The 24,756-nt window shown below is 39.9% G+C and overlaps 1 protein-coding gene across 1 annotated transcript in view; it reads right to left on the bottom strand.

The window, feature by feature from the left end:
- LOC129652735 (ankyrin repeat domain-containing protein 30A) overlaps positions 1-24,756 on the bottom strand; it is a 141,991-nt gene that overhangs the window by 3,963 nt on the left and 113,272 nt on the right. Inside the window, exons 2-4 of the mRNA XM_055581665.1 lie at positions 11,851-11,933; positions 8,737-8,888; positions 789-969 (exon numbers count right to left, since the gene is read on the bottom strand). Of these exons, the coding sequence (XP_055437640.1) occupies positions 789-969; positions 8,737-8,888; positions 11,851-11,907 (390 nt within the window). The 5' untranslated portion in view covers positions 11,908-11,933. The remainder of the gene's footprint in view (positions 1-788; positions 970-8,736; positions 8,889-11,850; positions 11,934-24,756) is intronic.

Below are 24,756 nucleotides of genomic sequence, written 5' to 3' on the forward strand. Positions count from 1 at the left end.
GTTGTGGGAGATCTGCTGCTAGGACCTCAGGGATGGGACGCAGTCCATGTTTGAGAGGGACATTGGGTGTGGAAGCAAATTCCTCTGCTGTGAGATGCCACTAGAGAACTCTGCAGAAGGAAGGACAACCAACTTCAAGAGTGTCTGATTTCTACCAGCTGCTGGAAAAAAAAAAATCCCTGCACCTCTTGAGGACGCCAGTTATCACCTGTCCTTAAGGACTCTGCTGTGAGGGAGAACGCAGCTGGGAAAGCTGGAGCCAGCTCTGAGCTGTTGGACTGGAGGGCTGACGGGCACAGAGGGAGGGGGATCCACGACCCTCAGCCACCTGCCAGATTGAAGGCCAAAGGCAAGTTGATGTAAAATTAGGCACGATGTGTCCCTCTCAGCGCCCCTTCTCTTCTAGACCTATTCACTCATGAATGGTCCGTCAAGGCTGAAGAATCGGTTGCCTGAGGTGGGCTGAGAGCTTAACCTCCAGTTTCTACACCATTCTCAACCCTGTGGTTTCTCAGGATCTATTGTGTGAGCTACTGACATGACCTCTTCCTCCCTCTACTCGAAAAAGTGCACCCAGCATGTCAGGATCATACAATTCTTATTTCCAGCCTTGTTATTTTGGGAACTTTGAATATTCCTTTCTTTTGTTTTTAACAATTAACCTAAAATTTCCTATAACACTAAACAAAATGACACTAAATAAATGGTATTTTTTAAAGGGGGATATTATAAATAATATTGATAAAATCATGTTAGAAATTTGAAATTTTCACCAAAGATTACTCTACCTGATTCAGATTATTTCTCTCAGTCTTCACTATCACTTCTACTGCTTGGAAAGTGACTTCTAGGTGCTGTTTCACTTCAACTTCTTTACTATATTGGTCTTCTTTTCTTAAATGCTCCCTCATTTTTTCATATAACATCTCGGCATTTCTTCTATTCTTTTCTTCTTGATTTAAGGTGAATCTGCAAAATTTAAAGCTCTTCTTAGAAAATCATGAGATTATTCAGTGCTGCAATAACTTTCATTCCCTCTTCACGTTTAAAATAGTAAACGTGGGGGGAATACAATGAAAAACACTTTAAAATGGTCACTGTTTTCAGACAGAGGGTTAAGAATAAAACTGCATAAAATTTTGTTTTCATTTTCTCTTGAGACAAATGGCTACTTCATAAATCTGCAGGTGGGAATGTAAAGTAATATAAACTTTCCTAAGAATAGTTTAGAAATATAGATCACAGGCCATTTTTAAGTTCTCATACTTTGACCAAATTATACGATATTATTAAAGAAAATGTATTTAAAATAATTAGAAAGGTAGAAATGAATTTATAGAAAAGGTGCTCCTTGCAGTATTAAATAGAATACAGAAAAGTGAAAAGCAACTGAAAGTGAATTTATAACACATCTACGTTTCTGCAGTATTAAAGGAAACAATAGTTCAAATGTTTCTTTAAAAGCAAGGTGTACAGTCCCTCAAGCTGCTGAGCTCTCTTTCCCATTCCACTTTCTGATGCTATAACTGTGATTTCACTTCTTTGGTTTCTGACAGCTCTTTTTTAGCCCATGAACCTTACTTTTCATTCTGTAAAATTATCCTCTAAGTAGTTCACAGTGGCTTCTTTGGCTTCTTTGAAAATCTAATAATCTTTCATGCAAAAGAATTGTATCCTGAATTTTCAACAAGCTAACAGAATCTGCATGATGAAGAAAACAAAGATAGAAACAAAAAAAATTATGTGAGTAATTTTTGAGTGTAAAGGACTGTGCCTTTCAGGTTCACTCATCTACGCACTGAACAAGTATTAAGGGTCTATAATGTGGAAGACATTATTCTAAGCTCTGCAAATAAAACAGGTGCCCCTGGCTCTTGTTTAGCTTTAAGTCTAGTAGAAGACAAAGACAAATAAAATAATTATGAACTCAGATATATACTCTAAGAAAAGAGAGTTCTATGATCACATTACAGAACTTGACATAGACTGGGTCCAGGAAAGATTTCCCTGGGGAAGAGATGTCACACTGAGAAATGAAGGATGAACAGGAAGTAGTAAGTAGAGTAGGAAGAACAACCCTGTGGACAGTCTCCAGCTCCCATTATGTTTTTAACCAAGACAGAGTGAACAGCTACTGATTTACCTTCCTGAGTGCAGCGAGCAAAAACAATGCCAACAAAATACATTAAACAATGATTTTCATGACAAAGGACTTCAGAGAATGGAAGACAATGATCCTGGAAACACATGAGGTTAGCCTAAGGGATGCCCCAGCTCACTGCCTTGAGAGAATTTCCAGGCCCCAACACAGGGAGAAGGAATGGAAGCTGAGTTAGCCAGACTCCCTGACAGAGGAGATGAAGCTGACAGTCTGGTGAAACCAAAGTGGGCAGAGACCACAGATCAGAACCACAGAGAGGAGAGAGTGGAAGAGAGAGCAAAAGGACCCTGGAGATCTAAGGAGGAGCCCCTCGGGTATTCAGCAGAGGAACGAACAGAGCCCATCTGGGAGAAACCACCTGAGACCAGGGAGAAACCATCTGAAAAGACTATAGAAACCGGTGATTGCTGCTCACTCAGTCCCAGGAATTCTATCTATTCTCATGAACCAGGCTGGAAAAACTCCTAGGTACCAGCAGAATGAACAGGGTAGTCAGCAAGGTCTTGCCTCCAAGGCAGAAAATAATCAGCCCTAACCCCAGGGTCCCTCTGGATGCACCTAACGAATAATGAGAAGCAAGAGCACAGAAGGATTTCTGGAAAACTCTCAATATTTGGAAACTAAATCACACTGATCTAAATAACCCTTGGATCAAAGAGGTAATGAAAAGAGAAAGTACAAAGTATTTTGAACTGAAGTAAAATGAAAACGTTAAGACCAGCAGACATTTTAGGGAACTGACAAGCTGATTCTAGAATTCATGTAGAAATAAGTGTGAAAACTAAAACCAGATGGAACCACACAATTGTGACCTTTAACCACACAGCAAAGCGAGGCAACAGTTGGGCTTGAAGCAAGGGGGTAGCATGATGAGACCTGAATGTTTAAAAATAGGCAATAATTACAGTTGCTGTGCAGACCGAGATTGTGCCAGGTGGAGTGGCAGGGAAAGAAGTCCTGAGATTATTTCAGTTACTCTAGGAGGAAAATGATGCTGACCTGACCATGGGTGAAGGCATAGGAAAGAAGAAGAGTCAACAGAAGGTACAGTGAGTGAGAGTATCATAGGCCTGTGGCTCAGAGTATACACTCACTTTCATGTCCTTTTAATGCAAATCAAACTTCTGAGATGCACAGCACTGTAACATATCCCTGGCTCTAGAGCAGTACTGACAAGGTGTGCATATATCTCTACTCTATACACAGACAGGCTTTCCGTTAACATTTACACTGCAGTCCTACCTTTACACCCCACGTTGAGAGGTTCTACTTGCAATGTGGAATTCATAGAGTAAAGCACATCACCGTCCTCAGAAACAGTCTCGGATGACTGAGTTAAGTCATCCAGTTCGTTCATGTAATTAATTTGTTCTTTGACCTACACGTAAACAGTACTGTTTCACAATGTCCTTAAAATATGTATAAACACACCAAGTGTACAGAGGTAATAAATCTCCGTATCAAAACAAAATCAGACATTTCTTAAAAGAAGAGATTTTTAACAAAAGGATAACTTTATCAACAGTGTTTCTAAATGATGTATTCAAAGTAAACTTCTCTACAACAAAGGAAGATTTTCTATTTTACCACTATTCCTTTGACAAAGTATTTTCCACAAGGATATTTTTGAAAGTTCTTTTTTTTTTTTTTTTTTTTTTTTTACTATACCTTCTTCTTTTCATACGGTGTTTTCCTTGCAGGCCTAAAAGAACAAATGATTCTTTTCAGGTTAATATTAAATATTCAAAAATACAAACAATACCTCAACTTTTCTTTTGTATATAAGCCCTTTGCATTGGCAAGTAATTGTCTATAAAGGATGCAGAAATAAATAAGAGCAGCATTAAAGGACACAGAAAATATATCAGTAATATTAACCAAGTATTAAAGTTAGATCCAAGGAAAAGGAAAAACATAAAGTTACTTGCGTTGTGTGATAGGAAACAGTATACCAGTGTTTTTTGCACCTGTCCTTTTCCATAGGAACTAACTTTTATGGCAATATGACCTTTCTGGGAGGTATTCCTTCAGTCCTTCTAAGAAAGAAATCCATTTGAATAACCAAGATATTAGCTTTTTGAGGACGTTCTATGCATCGGCCATGCATCATTAGAAACACTTGACATGTCATAAAGGCATTTTAATCCTCCCAGTCATTCTGGGAGACAGGTATAGGAAGAAATGGAGCACACAAAGGCTGAGGAACTTGCCCAAGCCCACTCAGCATGTCACCAACAGACCCAGGAAGTCTGGCTTCAACACTGCTCTTCCAAAATATGCTGAGAAAGTAATACTGAAAAGTTTTTTTAAGTAATATGATAGCAAATGTATCTATACTATTATTTCAGGCCTACCAATAGCTATAAATAATGATTTCTGAATCTTCAAATATATTTCTAAAAAATTAAAGACTTCAGAAGTAGGCAAGCCTGCAAATCTACTGTCAACAATGTTTTGCTTTCTGTAAAGAAATTCATCAATGCCTATTGATGAATTCGTTCACCCATTCTACTGTTTCTTCGTGCATCTGACATACATGTATTGAGCACACAATATGTGTTAATGACACGCTTAGTAAAGGAAGCACAGATTTTGTCATTTAGATCTTAATCATGTAAAAGGAATAATTTGTGAAAGACTGCTAATAATGTTTTCCTATTGAATATAAGCAAAATCTTCCCATTTTCCCTGGAATCTATAAACAACTATGAAGTTAATATGATGTGATGTTTCAGAGCACCTTACAAAATCATAGCTACTCACCAATTTACTATCAACTAGAATCATCAAGAAATGACCATATCCTATTCAGTATAGCCTAAGTGTTTGTAAATTCACAATTATGTAATTTTTGAAAGTCTATATATGATATAATTAACTTAAGCAATCATCTGCATATTCCATTACATAGAAATATTACACTTCAGAACCAATGAACAAGCCCTTACCATAAAACTATATATGAACAGAAGTATTATGTACAGTTCAGTTCAGTTCAGTCGCTCAGTCGTGTCTGACTTTGTGACCCCATGAATCGCAGCACGCCAGGCCTCCCTGTCCATCACCAACTCCCGGAGTTCACTCAGACCCACGTCCATTGAGTCAGTGATGCCATCCAGCAATCTCATCCTCTGTCATCCCCTTTTCTTCCTGCCCCCAATCTCTCCCAGCATCAGAGTCTTTTCCAATGAGTCAACTCTTCACATGAGGTGGCCAAAGTACTGGAGTTTCAGCTTTAGCATCATTCCTTCCAAAGAAATCCCAGGGCTGATCTCCTTCAGAATGGAATGGTTGGATCTCCTTGCAGTCCAAGGGACTCTCAAGAGTCTTCTCCAACACCACAGTTCAAAAGCATCAATTCTTCGGCGCTCAGCCTTCTTCACAGTCCAACTCTCACATCCATACATGACCACATGAAAAATCATAGCCTTGACTAGACGGGCCTTTGTTGGCAAAGTAATGTCTCTGCTTTTGAATATGCTATCTAGGTTGGTCATAACTTTCCTTCCAAGGAGTAAGCGTCTTTTAATTTCATGGCTGCAGTCACCATCTGCAGTGATTTTGGAGCCCAAAAAAATAAAGTCTGACACTGTTTTCACTGTTTCCCCATCTATTTCCCATGAAGTGATGGGACCGGATGCCATGATCTTCATTTTCTGAATGTTGAATTTTAAGCCAACTTTTTCACTCTCCACTTTCACTTTCATCAAGAAGCTTTTTAGTTCCTCTTCACTTTCTGCCATAAAGGTGGTGTTATCTGCATATCTGAGGTTATTGATATTTTTCCCGGCAATCTTGATTCCAGCTTGTGTTTCTTCCAGGCCAGCATTTCTTATGATGTACTCTGCATAGAAGTTAAATAAGCAGGGTGACAATATACAGCCTTGACGTATTCCTTTTCCTATTTGGAACCAGTCTGTTGTTCCATGTCCAGTTCTAACTGTTGCTTCCTGACCTGCATACAGATTTCTCAAGAGGCAGTTCAGGTGGTCTGGTATTCCCATCTCTTTCAGAATTTTCCACTGTTTATTGTGATCCACAAAGTCAAAGGCTTTGGCATAGTCAATAAAGCAGAAATAGATGTTTTTCTGGAACTCTCTTGCTTTTTCCATGATCCAGCGGATGTTCGCAATTTGATCCCTGGTTCCTCTGCCTTTTCTAAAACCAGCTTTAACATCATTTATTTTACTGTAATAGTTTAAAGATAATGTCATACAATCAATAAGCTTTCTAGTATTGGAAATGCAAACAAGACTAAACTAAATAAACACGCCCTCTGCTGGCTCATTTCCAATAGCATGCTGCTGCTACTGCTAAGTCACTTCAGTCGTGTCCGACTCTGTGTAACTTCATAGACGGCAACCCACCAGGCTCCCCCGTCCCTGGGATTCTCCAGGCAAGAACACTGGAGTGGGTTGCCATTTCCTTCTCCAATGCATGAAAGTGAAGAGTGAAAGTGAAGTTGCTCAGGCGTGTCTGATGCCTAGCGACCCCGTGGACGGTAGCCTATGAGGCTCCTCCGCCCATGGGATTTTCCAGACAAGAGTACTGGAGTGGGTTGCCATTGCCTTCTCCCTCCAATAGCATACATACTCTAAAAGCTCCCTTCTTAACATAAAACAAGTGATACCTGTGAACTCCACATTCCTCTTCAATTACCATCCAGTTCTTCATTGCCTGCCCTAATAACATTCCCTACTGAATGTTTACACATTCCCTACTGAATGTGTATTCATTACAGTCCAGCTTCCAAGGGGACTATTTACTGAAATGACTTCCGGCCAAAGGCACTCGTCCTTACCTTAACCTTTCAGCAGTGTTCGTCCTCTAGAGTTGAGCAATCTCTTGTCTTGGCCTGAGCACTGTGTAATGCTGCTCTATTTCCAGAAGAAGTATTCAGTGCTAATATTTCTTCCCCTACAAACAAGGAATCTGGAGAATGTACCTGTCATCACCCTGATCCACTTCCCTTAAAATGCTGTCATCATTCACGTGCAGCAGACCACCAGTCAGTGAATCGGTCTTTTCAAATATTGATGCAATCACACGTTCTTCTGGTGTCCATTTGTCATTGTTCTTTTTCTTTACTTCCTTCCTGTGCACACCAGGATCGCTACTTTAAAAAGTCCACAAAAGAGCCAATGTTTCTTAATAATTCAACTGATAAACAATTAAAAAAAAAAAACAATTCTTATAAAATTCCAACTCTTACCCATCTTAAAGCATTGATTAATTCACAAAACAGTTATAGAGTACCAACCATATGCAAGAAAACAAATTCTTCCTTCAAACCCAGATATGATTATTATACAATATGATATATAAAAGTTGACATATGAAAGTGATAAATGAAATAAGGAAGGATTTGCAGAAGAAGTGAAGAAAGGAGGTCATGAGAAACAGAAAAGGGAGAAAATCATTCTACTTGGAGATTCGAATGTGAGCACAAACATCAGGCACAGGGCATCTGGGTTGTTTCCAAGGAACCTGGAAGGAAGAGCACAAAATACATGGAAGAAAGTAGAGAGATGCATCTGGAAAGACACTGAGAAGAACCTCAAGGGCTACACTGAAAACCTGGAGTCCACTGGCTAAGCACCTTGACTCTTAGACATGGGAGTCTTAAGTAGATTTACACTATATTGTTTTGCTTCTAAATATAATAATGGTGAATTTAGGGACTTCCCTGGTGGTCCAGTGCTTAGGACTCCACCTACCAATAAAGGGGGAAGGCGTTCCATTCCTGGTCGAGGAATATACCGCATGCCATGGTGCAACTAAACCGTGCTCCACAGCTAATGACACCAGCACCCTAGAGCCCACGCTCAGCATCAAGAGAAGCCACCACACTGAGAAGCCCAAGCACTGCGGCGGCAAAGACCCAGCACAGCCAAAAATAAATGAAAAAGATAATTCACAGAAAAAAGCCACACTTAATTTAGGTGGTATTTTAAAAGACATGAGGCACATATACCATAAAAGAAGAAACCAAGGAAATATTTGGCCGGGGAGGAGGGCTCACTTTTAAACCACCCACATGATGCGGCAACAGCAGCATCATGTCTGAAAGACAGATGCCTCCCCGGTTCTCCCGCCACCAACAGCAATTTGGCCTTCATCCATGGACATACTCAAAGTGCTAGGAGGGAAAAACCTGCCAGCCAAGAGTACTCTTTCTAGAAAAGTTGTCTTTCAGAAATGAAAGAGAAATAAAAACTGTTCCAGACAAAGGAAACCTGATGGAGTTCATCACCACTAGTCCCACCTCATGAGAAATGCTGAAAGAAGTCCTCAAACTGAAATGAAAGGATGTTCATCAGTGGCAAAAACAAATTTAAATATACAACACACTGATTAAGGCAAATATGCAGTCAAATCCAGAATACTCTAATATGTAACATGGTGGTATGTTAACAAAGGAACTCTAGTAATAAGGCTAAAGGACAAGAGTATTAAAAATAACTATTTCTCTTGTAAAATATAAAATCTGTATATCATAAACATTAGCTCAAGTTAGAAATTATTTTATAGGAAAATAGCAAGGGACATGCTGTTAAATATTGATATAGGATTACCTATCAGAACCCTCATTCTGCATAGCAGGAAACTCTTGGTTGCTCTTTCCTCCACTCTTTCTCTGCTGAAACAATCCATTCTCATCAGCAGCATCACATATGTTCTCTGATACTTCCACTTCACTACTTTTGTGCTTCTTTTCTTCTTCAACCTTTAATGGAAGATTGACACTAAGAATAATTGCTATGCATTGATTATAAAGATCTTTGTTTTCAATTTTCTTGTTTGACTCAGTGCTTGCCCTGAATTTAAGTGATAAAAATATTTTTGTGTTTATTTTAATTTTATCACTTACAAGTCACTTAAATTTCTGTAAAATCTGCTCCTTTCTGTTTGAGGAAAAGAAACAAAATTCCCAACATTTCAAAAATGGCTTTCTTAATAAAATGCAATTATTCGTATTCAGTCTTCCCCATCTGACTGGCATAGACAAAGACACAAAATCTGTCCTCTTTGGTCTTTACCACCTGGATTTTCCATTAAACAGCTGGATGTAGAGGATGTGACACCTTTGTGCCTCAGAAAGGAAACATTCTTCTCTCTGCACTAAAGCTATTCTTTCCCCTCTGCCTTTTACAATTCTTTTTTCACTTGGATTCGGGAGATAGCAAAATAGTGACAGTGTTCACTAAATTAAATGAACCAGAGTTTACCAAAACACAAGGAGCAGAATGAAGCTGAGGAGTTGTTAGTTAGTGTGGAATTCTGGAATATAAGTAATGCTTCCCAATTCCACATTCAATAACCATCAAACCTTACAGATAGAGGGTATAGAAATAACTACCTAGTATTGCCCCACTATTTACCAAAAACAGCAATAAAATAATAAAAAAAAAAGGTTCAAGGTTTTGTTTAAGGCCCCTAAACTGGCACTCCCTAGCATTTTATGGCACCAAAAGAGATGATACAATTCTGGAACATTGAATGTTATATGTTACCAAATGAACTCATCAGATTAATCAGATAAGTTAAAAGTGTGACTCTGGCACAGTAACTCAATGCCTTAGTTGAGGGTAGGGCTCATCTCCTTTTTTTTTTTTTTTTTAAACAGGAGACTACATAGAGGTTTTTTTCTTTTCTTTTCTTTCTTTCTTTTTTTTTTTTTTTTTGCCTTTTTGGCTGCTGTTCAAACTTAGTCAAAGCACCTCTTACACAAAAGAGCAAACAATTTTAAAAAACTATTACTGAAGAAAGAAAAATCTCACAGCATCTCAGAACTCAGTCTTCTCCTTTGTAGATAAACACTTTTTTTTTTCTTTTTTGCTCAGGGTTTATACTACCTATGGGCTTCCCTGGTGGCTCAAATATTAAAGAATCCACCTTCAGTGTGGGAGACCTGGGTTTGATCCCTGGGTTAGAAAGATCCTCTGGAGAAGGGAACAGCTAGCCACTCTGGTATTCTTTCTGGCCTGGGGAATTCCATGGGCAGAGGAGCCTGGAAGGCTACAGTCCAAGGGTTCGCAAAGAGTTGGACACGACTGAGCAACTTTCACACACACACACACACTATCTGTGTAACAAAATCACACATGTCAAAACTTTCTACATTTTAGTAAACAACATAATGGAAAGATCTGTCTCAAAAGAAACATCTGAGAGTGCTGATTAAAGCATATGTGGGAGCACACATATTTGTTATTAAAAAGATCCTGAAGCAGCCATGCTGGAAATCTAAGTGTCCAGCGATTGCAGAAAGCAGAGAAGATCACACATATTCAAGCACAATGAAGAGATTAGAGGGAACACAAGTTCATGTCCCATCTCTCAGTCAGTGCTTTATTCCCATTCTATGGAAATATAACTTATATTTAACCCAAGAGAGTTAAAGGGGGGGAAAAAAGATGCAAAACCCTAGCTGATTATTCTTCTTAAGCAATTTCCTTGGTGTTTATTCTGGCTCAGAAGACCACATGGTACACAGCTAAATGAGTTTTCCAGTCCATATGAAGACTAACGGAGAAGAATTAGATATTAGAATTGATTGAAGGACAAAAGCCATGAAAATAGTTTATTGAATTCCTGTTATTGAGATAGTAATCAATTTCTACACAATTACCTCTTTGGATGACCCTACTTTATTCATAAATGGAAAATCAAAATGGACCACATCATCAAGAAAGAGAAAAACGAAAGCAAGAGAAAATTAGAAACCCTTTTGGAAGTTAAATTTTCTCTTTTTCCAGAGCAAGAAACTCTACTTGAAACATGTCTATTTCATTCTTAAACCTCTGCATATCCTTCTCTAATTCTTCATTACATACACTTCAGATGCGCCTTGACTATTAGGTGGAGAAGAATTCTCATTTTGCAATTCGGGTTCCATGCTTTTATTGTCACTAGTGCTGCAATTATCTGCATGCAGTGGCTTCTGGAATCAGTCCTGTATTGCTTTATTTTTCAGATCAGTATTTTAACAACAGCAAGGGGAACGTGAATTTTTATTTAAATTCTATGTTTCATCTTACCAGGGTAGACAAATCACAGACTAGAATGGCATGCCTGTCCCATGTCTAATTTCCTATTAGTGGGATCTTGCCTCATATTTTGTGACATTTGCATATCAGTCTCTTGGTCTTTCACTTTGAATATAGCTACCAGCTCCCATACTTTTTTAATTTTCTGTATCATTATAAAAACTCTCCTCAATTTTCATAAACACATGTTCAAAGTCTAGTTGATAATTTTCAAAGTCTACTTTATTTTTAGGGGAAAAAAAAAAAACTTTGAAGATGACCCACAAGTCTATCCAAGGGACCCAGAGTTTACAGACCACGGACGAACATTTTTGAGACAGGGTTCTTTTTGTCCAGGAAATGCTTGGAATATTAGAGAGACAGATACTCCAAATGCATCTTTTTCCTCACAATCAGGTATATTATTTGTGAGATTAGGAGATATTTCCTTTTGGTTTGCTCCTTCCTTAGGGTTGTCAAGTAGTGGATCTTCCTCAGGACAAATGGTAATTTGGTATTCCTCACAAAATTTCACTGAACTTCTGCTTTAACTCATTTGTGATGGGTTTTAACTTATCTTTCCATTCTAATTTGCCTTGTTTCATATACATTTTCTCATACAGTACTACACCAGATATTGAAATTTACAGTTTTACATACCTGTGCATGGTTATTCTCATCTTCATCAAGTTTTCCTTGTTCTTCCTCTGTTATCATTTCCAAGTCTAGTTCTCTTGACAGATCTGCATGTTTAGTTAAAATTACTTAGAATGTTTAGATAAAAGACATACACCTCATTTAAAACATAGATCTAAAACATTGTATGAAGTGACAGATTAAATCGATCTTAATCTTCAGCTGAATATTTACTTATTTAAGAACTACTTCCAATGACCTAAAAACGTCAACAAACCATTTGGGAAATACCAGATGTCACCAGGTTACAGGCACACAAACAGCTCAAAGATTCAGTCACAGATTGATCCAAACAGCAGTGAACAAAACAATCAGAAACCAAACAAAATACAGGACAGACACATAAAGTCACCATACATTCTCTTCTCTACTTCATAACAGGACTTTTTAACAACATGCCAAGCATCAGCTGCAACATTATTCATGGTTTACAAAATTCCTCTTCCTTTTTAGCTTTTATCAGCTTTTTAACTTCATCTGAAATGCTTCCCTCTACTTTTCTGACAAATTACTTTTCATTTTTAAGGCTCAACCTGCTTTGTGAAGTTGTTTTTGATTACTGCCATCTTTCCCCTGATAGAGGTACACCTTTCCTTGTAGCTCCCTTAGTACTTTAAAGATTTTTCTAGTGTATCTTTCTAGATTTTCCTAGTGATAGATATAGATCTGAACTGTAAATTATTTCTTTATATGTCTATCCTCTTGGCTCCTAGACTGCAGAGGACAAGCTCTTAAAAGTCACCTCAGTATATATAGCATTTTTTGTGTTTTTTGTTTGTTTGTTTGTTTTAATTTTTTTATTGAAGGATAACTGTTTTACAGAATTTTGTTGTTTTATGTCAAAGCTCAACATGAATTATCCATCAGTTCAGTTCAGTTCAGTCGCTCAGTCATGTCCGACTCTTTGCGACCCCATGAATTGCAGCACGCCAGGCCTCCCTGTCCATCACCAACTCCCAGTGTTCATTCAGACTCATGTCCATCGAGTCAGTGATGCCATCCAGCCATCTCATCCTCTATCGTCCCCGTCTCCTCCTGCCCCCAATCCCTCCCAGCATCAGAGTCTTTTCCAATGAGTCAGCTCTTCACATGAGGTGGCCAAAGTACTGGAGTTTCAGCTTTAGCATCATTCCTTCCAAAGAAATCCCAGGGCTGATCTCCTTCAGAATGGACTGGTTGGATCTCCTTGCAGTCCAAGGGACTCTCAAGAGTCTTCTCCAACACCACAGTTCAAAAGCATCAATTCTTCAGCCCTCAGCCTTCTTCACAGTCCAACTCTCACATCCATACATGACCACAGGAAAAACCATAACCTTGACTAGACAGACCTTTGTTGGCAAAGTAATGTCTCTGCTTTTGAATATGCTATCTAGGTTGGTCATAACTTTCCTTCCAAAGAGTAAGCGTCTTTTAATTTCATGGCTACAGTCACCATCTGCAGTGATTTTGGAGCCCCCAAAAATAGTCTGACACTGTTTTCACTGTTTCCCCATCTACTTCCCATGAAATGATGGGACCAGATGCCATGATCTTAGGTACACATATATCGCCCCTTTTGAACCTCCTTCTCTTCTCCCTCCCCATCCCACCCCTCTAGGTTGATACAGAGCCCAGTGTCTCTTATTCAATAATTATTTCTCGGGTTTCCGCTCAGTACTAGGCACTGGAGTTTAACGAAAAATGTAGAGAAAGGTGTCAGGGATGGCTTTTCTAGAGATAATGCCTGAGTGCAGACTTACAAAATTCAAGAGAACAAAGGGCAGGAGAGGGAGAGCATTTCAGGCTGTAGCAAGATGGGGAGAGAAGCACACACACCACAGGGTAGATATTTGTCTAAAGTGAAGGAATGGGACTGACGAAGGTCATGGCATCCAGTCCCATCACTTCATGGCAAAGAAATGGGGAAACAATGAGAACAGAAATAGACTTTACTTTCTTGGGCTCCAAAATCAATGCAGATGGTGACTGCAGTCATGGAATTAAAGGACGCCTGCTCCTTGGAAGAAAAGATATGACAAACTTAGCATTTTAAAAGGCAGAGACGTTAATTTTAAAAGGCAGAGACGTTACTCTGCTGACAAAGGTCCGTCTGTCTAGTCAAAGCAAAGGTTTTACCAGTAGTCATGTATGGATATGAGAATTGGACAAAAAAGAAGATTGAGCACCGAAGAACTGATGCTTTTCAACTGTGGTGTTCGAAAAGACTCATGACAGTTCCTTGGGCTGCAAGGGGATCCAAGCAGTCAATCCTAAACAAAATCAGTTCTGAACATTCATTGGAAAGACTGAGGCTTGTGCTGAAGCCCCAGTACTTTGGCCACTGGATTCGAAGAGCCGACTCATTAGAAAAGACCCTGATGCTGTGAAAGGTTGAAGTCGTGAGGAGAAGGGAATGACAGATGATGAGATGGTTGGATAGCATCACTGACTCCATGAACGTGAGTTGAGCAAGCACCAGGAGATGGTGAAGGACAGGGAAGCCTGGTGTGCTGTGGTCCCTGGGGCCGCATAGAATCAGACATGACTGAGTGACTGAACAACAGCAACAGGGACAAGTGGTGAGGGCACCAGCAGCAGTTCAGAATTCTACTGCAAAGGACTGAAAAGTCTAGAGATAGAGGGTCAGGCATAAGTCAGATTATGAGAGCATCAGTGGCACTTTAAGAAGTCTAGACATTAATGTGACTCAGAGTGCCTCATGGTCACGTGTGCTTTTGAGATTGATGATTCTAAACACCACGGGAGGGAGGAATCTGAAGGGCATACGAATAACCGGAGGAAGGTGAATCTGAAGGCATTAATACTGGGAATAATAAGGTGATGCAGGCCTGAAGTGAGGGAGTGTTTACAGAAAATTTAGGATATAAAACTTTCAGGGTACAGTATAGAATAAATCTTTAAGAAACCAATACATGTACAAATCCAGGGACCCTGAAGGATAAAATAACTGCTCATTATTTTATAAAATGTATTGACTGAGAAGAAAATGATCAACATGAACTGACTGAAGTGGATTCTATTTTTTAGTTTTCCTATCTCACATCGTCCAGTGTTGAAGGGACTCGTGTAGGCATTTTATTTGAATTTGTTTATCCTGGATCTACCAAGCTCATGGAAAGACAAGAGCAAATGACTCAGTTGTATAGATTAAAAGAAAAAAAGACAAAACACGTTGAGTTTAGAGCCTGTAGTCACTATTCTAGGAGATAACTGAAAATATTCTGTAAATGCAAGGGGAGGATAGAAAAGAAAAAAGTACAGGAGTGAAAAAAGAAACAGTGGATGATTTCTTACCATAGTCCTGACCATATGACTGATTAAGGGTGCTAAATTAATTGGTATTTACGGACAACACATTATTAGACGTGGTTACTCAATAGACTGGGCATCCTAGTAGAATCAGAATTGACTTTCTATATACTGCTTTTAAGTGATACATCACTCCTTTATAGCAACCTCCCGTGTGAACTCTTAATTCATTACAAATACTAAAACAAGGTGATATACTATGTGGACACAGCTGAGAAGGAGGCAGTATGTAGCAAATGTCCCATGACTCCCATTCCCTCTGGGAAAGCCAATTCTAAAAAATACGAAGTCACAGAAAACACAAGAAATATTTTAGTATTTGGTATCAGAGTTGATTTTGCAGTTATACTGAATATAATCATAACTAATACTTATGAATTGACAGCCATATAAAAATATTGTTATGAAGTCCCATTTTGAGAAGGCAGTCTCTAGATGGCTACCTAGTCTCCCAACTAGGCCCAGAGTTCTAAACATAATCCTGCTACCCATTCTCAGGTGTATGCTAAATTCTAGCTTAAAGGAACTTACTTTTTCTTAACTCTCTTTGTTATTTATTGTATTACTATGCCTCTTGAGAAATCTGTATGCAGGTCAGGAAGCAACAGTTAGAACTGGACGTGGAATAACAGACTGGTTCCAAATAGGAAAAGGAGTTCGTCAAGGCTGTATATTGTCACCCTGCTTATTTAATTTGTATGCAGAGTACATCATGAGAAACGCTGGGTTGGAAGAAACACAAGCTGGAATCAAGATTGCCGGGAGAAACATCAATAACCTCAGATATGCAGATGACACCACCCTTATGGCAGAAAGTGAAGAGGAACTCAAAAGCCTCTTGATGAAAGTGAAAATGGAGACTGAAAAAGTTGGCTTAAAGCTCAACATTCAGAAAACTAAGATCATGGCATCCGGTCCCATCACTTCATGGGAAATAGATGAGAAAACAGTGGAAACAGTGTCAGACTTTATTTTTGGGGGGCAGCAAAATCATTGCAGATGGTGACTACAGCCATGAAATTAAAAGACACTTACTCCTTGGAAGGAAAGTTATGACCAACCTAGACAGCATATTCAAAAGCAGAGACATTACTTTGCCAACAAAGGTCCATCTAGTCAAGGCTATGGTTTTTCCAGTGGTCATGTATGCATGTGAGAGTTGGACTGTGAAGAAGGCTGAGCGACAAAGAATTGATGCTTTGGAACTGTGGTGTTGGAGAAGACTCTTGAGAGTCCCTTGGACTGCAAGGAGATCCAACCAGTCCATTCTGAAGGAGATCAGCCCTGGGATTTCTTTGGAAGGAATGATGCTAAAGCTGAAACTCCAGTACTTTGGCCACCTCATGTGAAGAGTTGACTCATTGGAAAAGACTCTGATGCTGGGAGGGATTGGGGGCAGGAGGAGAAGGGGACGACAGAGGATGAGATGGCTGGATGGCATCACTGACTCGATGGACATGAGTCTGAGTGAACTCCGGGAGTTGGTGATAGACAGGGAGGCCTGGCGCACTTCGATTCATGGGGTTGCAAAGAGTTGGACACGACTGAGCGACTGATGTGATCTGATCTGATCTGAACGCATATGTATGGAGTCTAGAAAGATGGTACTGGCGGATTTATTTGCAGGGCAGCAATGCAGAAACAGACAGAAAAGACTTAGAGACATGGGTGAAGGGACAGAGGGGAGAGGGTGAGATGGATGGAAAGAGTAACATGGAAACTAACAATTCCATATGTAAAATAGATAGCCAATGGGAATTTGCCCTATCACTCAGGGAACTCAAAGAGGGGCTCTTCAACAATTTAGAAGGGTGGGATGGAGAAGGAGATTGGAGAGGGGTTTGGGGGGGAGGGCATATGGGTGTACCTAAGACTGATTCTTGTTGATGTCTGACAGAAGACAACAAAATTCTGGAAAGCAATTATCCTTCAAGAATAAATGAATTTTTTACAACCCTATTTGAACATTCACATGGTTTACTGCCTCTTTTCCTGTAAACAGCACACTAACGACTCTAACTTCTTATCTATGTCTTCTGGAATGGCAGGTAAAGATTAAAGGAATGACCTAGATATTAAAAAAGGAGTAAAACTATGATTATCCAAGTTGAAGGTTTAAAAGTTTTCAAATACATTTATGATGATCAACAAGGACTCAATATTCACATCGGGGGAAAAAAAAAAAAAAAACAACTAAAAAAATCAGGTAACCACAATGACTAACTTTTCTATATGGAAGAATTTACATGTTAGTTTCACATGTATAACAAAGAATTGACATGGTAATTTAACATCTATAAACATTGAAATTAATAAAGTTTCTTTAAAATAATATGGGGGTGGGGGGTGTGGTCCTAAGATGGTAGAGGAATGGGACAGGCAGAATAGACAGGAGTCTTAAAAGGGGAGAAGTTTCCAAACACCAGGAAACACTCTCACCGCTGGGTCTGTGGGGAGTTTTGGAATCTCAGAGGACAACATAACCAGGAGGAAAAATAAATACATAAATAAATAAAACCCACAGATCATGTGCCTAACTGGAACTCCCTGCGCTTGCATCCACCATCAGCAAGCGGGACAGGGAGGTGCAGGCTGCACTGCTTAGGGTAAGGACTGGGCCCGAATGACCTGAGGGGGGCAATCTTAGGGAACTAACATGAGATAGCAACCCAAACTGAGGGATAGCCAGAGAGGTGGGGAAGAGAGAGAGAGAGAGAGAGAGAGAGAGAGAGAGAGAAGTATCCTGCAAAAAGCCCTAACTAACCTAAGGCACTGCCAGGCCCACTCAAAAACAAAGGACTGAGTGAATATGAGGAGAGCTAGATGGCGGCAGGTCAGCCCATCCCCCACTGGAGACAGGGAGGCAGGAGGTGGGCAGCCAGAGCTGGAAAGAGGCAAACTCGGCCCCAGAGAGGCATCCTCTACCAAGCTGCAAGCAGGCACCCAGTCGCTAATCAAACCCCCTTGGGATTCTGGATGGTTGACTTCTGCCAGGAGGGTCGCAGCCAGAGATCAGCTCCCCAGAAGAGACATATGGCACACTGGAGATGGGCGCACCTGCTGCCACCCAGGAAACCGAGCGGCTGGGACCAGGGAGGGGATAAGATGCACTCCCCACCTGGGGAGACAGCACTCACCAAGCACCTGGTTGCCTGAGCTGCTTGGACCTGGGAAGGGCACAAAACGCAGGCCCAACAGAGTCTGCCCCTTTGTGGACTACCTGAGAACCTGAACCTGAGCGGCTTAGACCTTGGAAGTGCACCCAACCCAGGGCCCGCCTCAGATAGTTCCCTGGCAGAGCATCCTAGAGCCTGAGAAGTGTAGAGTGGGAAAGTGCATGCACATGTGGCCAAGACACTACAAGCACTCCCCACACACGTCAGTGATATTTGCAGTCTTCCTCTGTCCCCACAGCAGTACTGAACAACTGAGCCCAAATAAGTGACCACCTTCACCCCATTGTGTCAGGACAGAAATTAGACACTGAAGAGAACAGCAAATGGAAGAAGCTAAAATAAACAGAGGGAACTGCTTTGGAAGTGACAGGTGCAACAGATTAAAACCCTGTAGTTAGCAGCGACTACATTGGAAGGGGCCTATAGATCTTGAGAAGTATAAGCTGGATCAAGGAACTATCTGAAACTGAACTGACCCCACATTGCCCACAACAGCTCCAGAGAAATTCCTAGATATATTTTTACTATTATCATTATTTAAATATTTAATTTTTTAAGTTATCTATTACTCTGTCATGGTCTTTGTATACTGGGACATGGAGACTGGAGTCAATAAGAAGAGGGACGCAGGGGACCCAAGTCTCGAGTGAAACAATGGTGCTTTGTTTGCAGAAAAGCATGTTTATATATCTTCATACAAGGCAGCTTTAGGCAGTAAAAAAAAAGGGGGGGGAGGGGCAAAAACAAAGCCAAGCGAATAACAATCTTCAAAGGGCCAGAAAGCATTGCATGCCCTGAGTGAGAGGGGCATAACTGAGCAGATCACTTTTGAGTGAGGTCAATGGAGGGAGTCAATGAAGAGACCAAGCAGGTGCCCTTTCTCAGGATCTTAGTCCCGGGAACGGTGTGAAGCTCTGCTTGTTCCTGCAGCAACTGATGAGGAATAGAGAATCCTTGAGAAATGGCACACAAAAGAAAAGAATAACATATTGGATTCCTAAAAGCTGAATGTCCCCTGACATTACTCCTTTAATTTTCATTTTTATAACCTACTATTACCTTGCAAAAAAAAAAGACCCTATTTTTAAAGCAAACTTCATATATATATTTCATAATTTTTGTGACTTTGTTTTGTTTTTCTAATATTGTATTTTTCAGAGTCTAAGCTCTACTCTAGATTTTTAATCTTTGCTTTTCTGTATTTGCTATCAATTTTGTGCCTTTAAGAACCCAATCTTCAGTACCCATTTTTACTTGGGAGTGTGACTACTGGCTTGATTGCTGTCTTCCCTTTCTGACTCTGCTTTGTCTCCACCAGGTCGCCTCTATCTCCTCCCTCTCCCTTCTTTTCTCTACCCAACTCTGTGAATCTCTTTGTGTATTCCGAACTGTGGAGAATACTTAGGGACCTGATTAGTGCCTGGATCTGTCTCTCTCCTTTTCATTCACCCTTTTCTCCTCCTGGTCACCTCTGTCCCCTTCCTCCCTCCCTCTTCTCTTCTCTTTGCAACTCCGTGAACCTCTCCAAGGGGTCCAGACTGTGGAGAGCACATAGGGAATTGATTACTGGCTAGCTTGCTCTCTCCCCTTTTGATTCCCCCTCTCCTACTCCTGGTCACCTCTATCTCCCTTCTCCCTCTTCTCTTCTCCATGTAATTCTGTGAACTTCTCCAGGTGTTCCTCACTGTGGAGGAGCTTTTCATCATTAACCTAGATGTTTTATCATTGGTGCTGTATAGATGGAGAAGTCTTCAGTCTTATTGTAAGAATAAGACTGAAAACCAGAGGCAGGAGCCTTAAGTCCAAAACCTGAGAACACCAGAGAACTCCTGACTCCTTGGAACGTTAATTGATAAGAGCTCATCCAAAAGCCTCCATACCTACACTGAAACCAAGCACCACCCAAGAGCCAACAAGTTCCAGAGCAAGACAAGCCACGCAAATTCTCCAGCAACGCAGGAATATGGCCCTGAACTTCAATATATAGGCTGCCCAAAGTCACACCAAACTCATAGACATCCGAAAACTCACTGCTGGACACTTCATTGCACTCCAGACAGAAAAAATCCAGCTCCACACACCAGAACACCGACACAAGATTCCCTAACCAGGAAACCTTGACAAGCCAGCCATCCAACCCCACCCACAGAGAGGAACCTCCACAATAAAGAGGAACCACAAACTGCCAGAATAGTGAAAGGCCACCCCAAACACAGCAATCTAAACAAGATGAAAAAGCAGAGAAATACTCAGCAGGTAAAAGAACATGATAAATGCCCACCAAACCAAAAAAAAAAAAAAAAGGAGGAGATAGGGAGTCTACCTGAAAAATAATTCAGAATAATGATAGTAAAAATGATCCAAAATCTTGAAAACAAAATGGAGTTACAGATAAATAGCCTGGAGCCAAGGATTGAGAAAATGCAAAACATGTTTAACAAGGACTTAGAAGAAATAAAAAAGAGTCAATCAATAATGAATAATGCAATAAATGAGATCAAAAACACTCTGGAGGGGACCAATAGTCGAATAGTGGAGGCAGAAGATAGGATAAGTGAGGTAGAAGATAGAATGGTAGAAATAAATGAAGCAGAGAGGAAAAAAGAAAAAAGAATGAAAAGAAATGAGGAAAACCTCAGAGACCTCTGGGGCAATGCTAAACGACCCAACATTCTAATCAGAGGAGTCCCAGAAGAAGAAGACAAAAGGAAAGGCCATGAGAAAATACTTGAGGTGATAATAGTTGAAAACTTCCCTAAAATGAGGAAGGAAATAGTCATTGAAGTCCTAGAAACCCAGAGAGTCCCAAACAGGATAAACCCAAGGTGAAACACCCCAAGACACATATTAATCAAATTAACAAAGATCAAACACAAAGAACAAATATTAAAGGCACCAAGGGAAAAAACAACAAATAACACACAAGAGGATTCCCATAAGGATAACAGCTGATCTTTCAATAGAAACTCTTCAGGCCAGAAGGGAACGGCAGGACATACTTAAAGTGATGAAAGAGAAAAACCTACAACCCTGATTACTGTACCCAGCAAGGAGCTCATTCAACTGTGAAGGAGAAATCAAAAGCTTTACAGGCAAGCAAAAGCTGAGAGAATTCAGCACCACCAAACCAGCTCTTCAACAAATGCTAAAGGATCTTCTCTAGACAGGAAACACAGAAAGGGTGTATAAACTCGAACCCAAAACAACAAAGTAAATGGCAACGGGATCATACTCATCAATAATTAACTTAAATTTAAGTGGGTTGAATGCCCCAACAAAAAGATAAAGACTGGCTGAATGGATACAAAAACTATAACCCTATATATGTTGTCTACAAAAGACCCACTTCAAAACAGGGGACATGCCGGGGTCCAGCCCCAGTGGATCCAGGGAACTCGAAGGCGGGACAGCATCAGAATTGATCAGGAAACAATAGCTTAATTAAATATTAACTAGAAATATAAAGAGTGGTTAAGTAAGGATAGCTCAATGAGAAAATTCAGTGGAGAAACGAGGCTAAATAACTAGGTTTACATGGAAAGCCAATAAAATTCCAAGACAAGGAATTTACATCACCTATGTAGGCCGCAGGCATCCTCCCATTCTCCCGAAAGAGAGGAGACACTAAGGCCTCCCTGGTCAGATCTTAGAAGCCCAGGTAAAATTAGTAGGCTTGGCGAGCCTCCATGCTCGAGATGGGAATTCAGCCAGAAGGTGAGAGGAAGAACGACATGAGGAGATCAGTCTTTCTAGGAACTGATCCGTTTCTTTATTTTTCGTGTCTGCTTTTATACACAGAGATGAAACACGAGGGTCATGCGGGGTCAGCAGTCCTGACTTTATCAAAATCAGTTGCTTCATACAAATGTATACAAAGGTCTTAGGGGTGTTACATCATCTTCTGGCCAAGGGGCCTGTTAACAATTCATGACCCTCGCCTTGTGATAGAGGTCAGTCAACCAGAACACTTATTTCTCCAGGGATGATTTATTCCTAAAACAGATGCCACCTTCCAAAGGCACCAGATAAAGTTACATTCCTATAGGGTGAGGGTGTCGTGGGTTTTAATTAAGGAAAGAATTTGCCTAGCCTAAGGTCTAACATGATTAATATCAAAGGTTAATACTTATTTCTTCTATATATTCATTAATGTGTATAAGTGCAGGGGATGTGGACACTTAGCAGCAAACATTAGCCCAACAAGTGAAAAACCCTTCACCAATACAATTTTTAATCAGCCCACTATACTACACTAATAATTTCCTAACTTCTCAAAAGAATCTGTTTTTAGAAGGTTTAAAGCATCTCGTGCCTCTCACGGTTGGGAGGCTGTGAACAATCACATGTGGCCAGACAAATTTGACAGGCAGTCTAGAGAACTTTCAGAAGAGTTTGTAGGTTGAAACACTCCTGTCACGCCCAGGAATTATTATTAACTGGAGCTCCGAGTTAACTCCCTCTCCAAAAGAGGTGGTGGGGGATAGACCCCTGTAAAGTCAGAGGTGTAGGTGAGAGCACAAGGCAGTAAACTAGGCAGACTCCGGTTTGGGGGATAGATGCTCAAGAATTTCCAGGGGGACTTCTGAGGCTCGATCCCACCTTTGTGTATGCCGAGCCTCCTTCCTCATGACCTTTGCCATGGGCGGAGTTCCTCACACTGGCTCCCAGCAGGGACACATACAGACTGAAAGTGAAGGGCTGGAAAAAGTTACTTGATGAAAATAGAGACCAAAAGAAAGCAGGAGTAGCAATACTCATATCAGATAAAATAGACTTTAAAATAAAGGCTTTGAAAAGAGACAAAGAAGGAAACTACATAATGACCAATGGATCAATCCAAGAAGAAGATATAACAATTATAAATATGTATGCACCAACATAGGAGCACCACAATATGTAAGGCAAATGCTAACAAGTATTAAAGTGCAAATTAACAATAACACAATAATAGTCGGAGTCTTTAACACCCCATTAACACCTATGGATAGATCAACTAAACAGAAAATTAACAAGGAAACACAAACTTTAAATGATACAATGGACCAGTTAGACCTAAATTATATCTATAGGACATTTCACCCAAAAACAATGAATTTCACCATTTTCTCAAGTGCACATGGAAACTTCTCCAGGATAGATCACATCCTGGGTCATAAATCTAGCCTTGGTAAATTCAAAAAAAATATTGAAATCATTCCAAACATCTTTTCTGACCTCAATACAGTAAGATTAGTCGTCAATTACAGGAGAAAAACTATTAAAAATTCCAACATATGGAGGCTGAATAACACGGTTCTGAATAACCAAAAAATCACAGAAGAAATCAAAAAAGAAATCAAAATATGCATATAAATGAAGGAAAATGAAAAACAAAACAACCCAAAACCTATGGGACACTGTAAAAGCAGTGCTAAGTGAAGATTTATAGCAATACAGGCTTACCTCAAGAAACAAGAAAAAAGTCAAATAAATAACCTAACTCTACATCTAAAGCAACTAGAAAAGGAAGAAATGAAGAACCCCAGGGTTAGTAGAAGGAAAGAAATCTTAAAAATTAGGGCAGAAAGAAATGCAAAAGAAACAAAAGAGACCATAATAAACAAAGCTAAAAGCTGTTTATTTGAGAAGATAAATAAAATTGACAAACCATTAGCCAGACTCATCAAGAAACAAAGCGAGAAAAATCAAGTCAACAAAATTAGAAATGAAAAATGAAAAATCACAACAGACAACACAGAAATACAAAGGATCATAAGAGACTACTATCAGCAACTATATGACAATAAAATGGACAACGAGGAAGAAATGGACAAATTCTTAGAAAAGTATAACTTTCCAAAACTGAACCAGGAAGAAATAGAAAATCTAAACAGACCCATCACAAGCATGGAAATCGAAACTGTAATCAGAAAACTTCCAGCATACAAAAGCCCAGGACCAGACAGCTTCACAGCTGAATTCTACCAAAAATTAAGAGAAGAGCCAACACCGATCCTACTGAAACCCTTCCAGAAAATTGCAGCGGAAAGTAAACTTCCAAACTAATTCTAGGAGGCCACCATCACCCTAGTACCAAAACGAGACAAAGATGCCACATAAAAGAAAACTACAGGCCAATATCACTGATGATCATAGATACAAAGATCCTTAACAAAATTCTAGCAAACAGAATGCAACAACATATTAAAAAGATCATACATCATTACCAAGTGGGCTTTATCCCAGGGATGCAAGGATTTATCAATATCCACAAATCAATCAATGTAATACACCACATTAACAAATTGAAAGATAAAAACCATATGATTATCTCAATAGATGCAGAGAAAGCCTTTGACAAAATGCAATATCCATTTATGATAAAAACTTTCCAGAAAGCAGGAAC

This window comes from Bubalus kerabau, chromosome 5, assembly GCF_029407905.1.
Source record: "Bubalus kerabau isolate K-KA32 ecotype Philippines breed swamp buffalo chromosome 5, PCC_UOA_SB_1v2, whole genome shotgun sequence".
Lineage (NCBI taxonomy): Eukaryota > Metazoa > Chordata > Mammalia > Artiodactyla > Bovidae > Bubalus > Bubalus kerabau.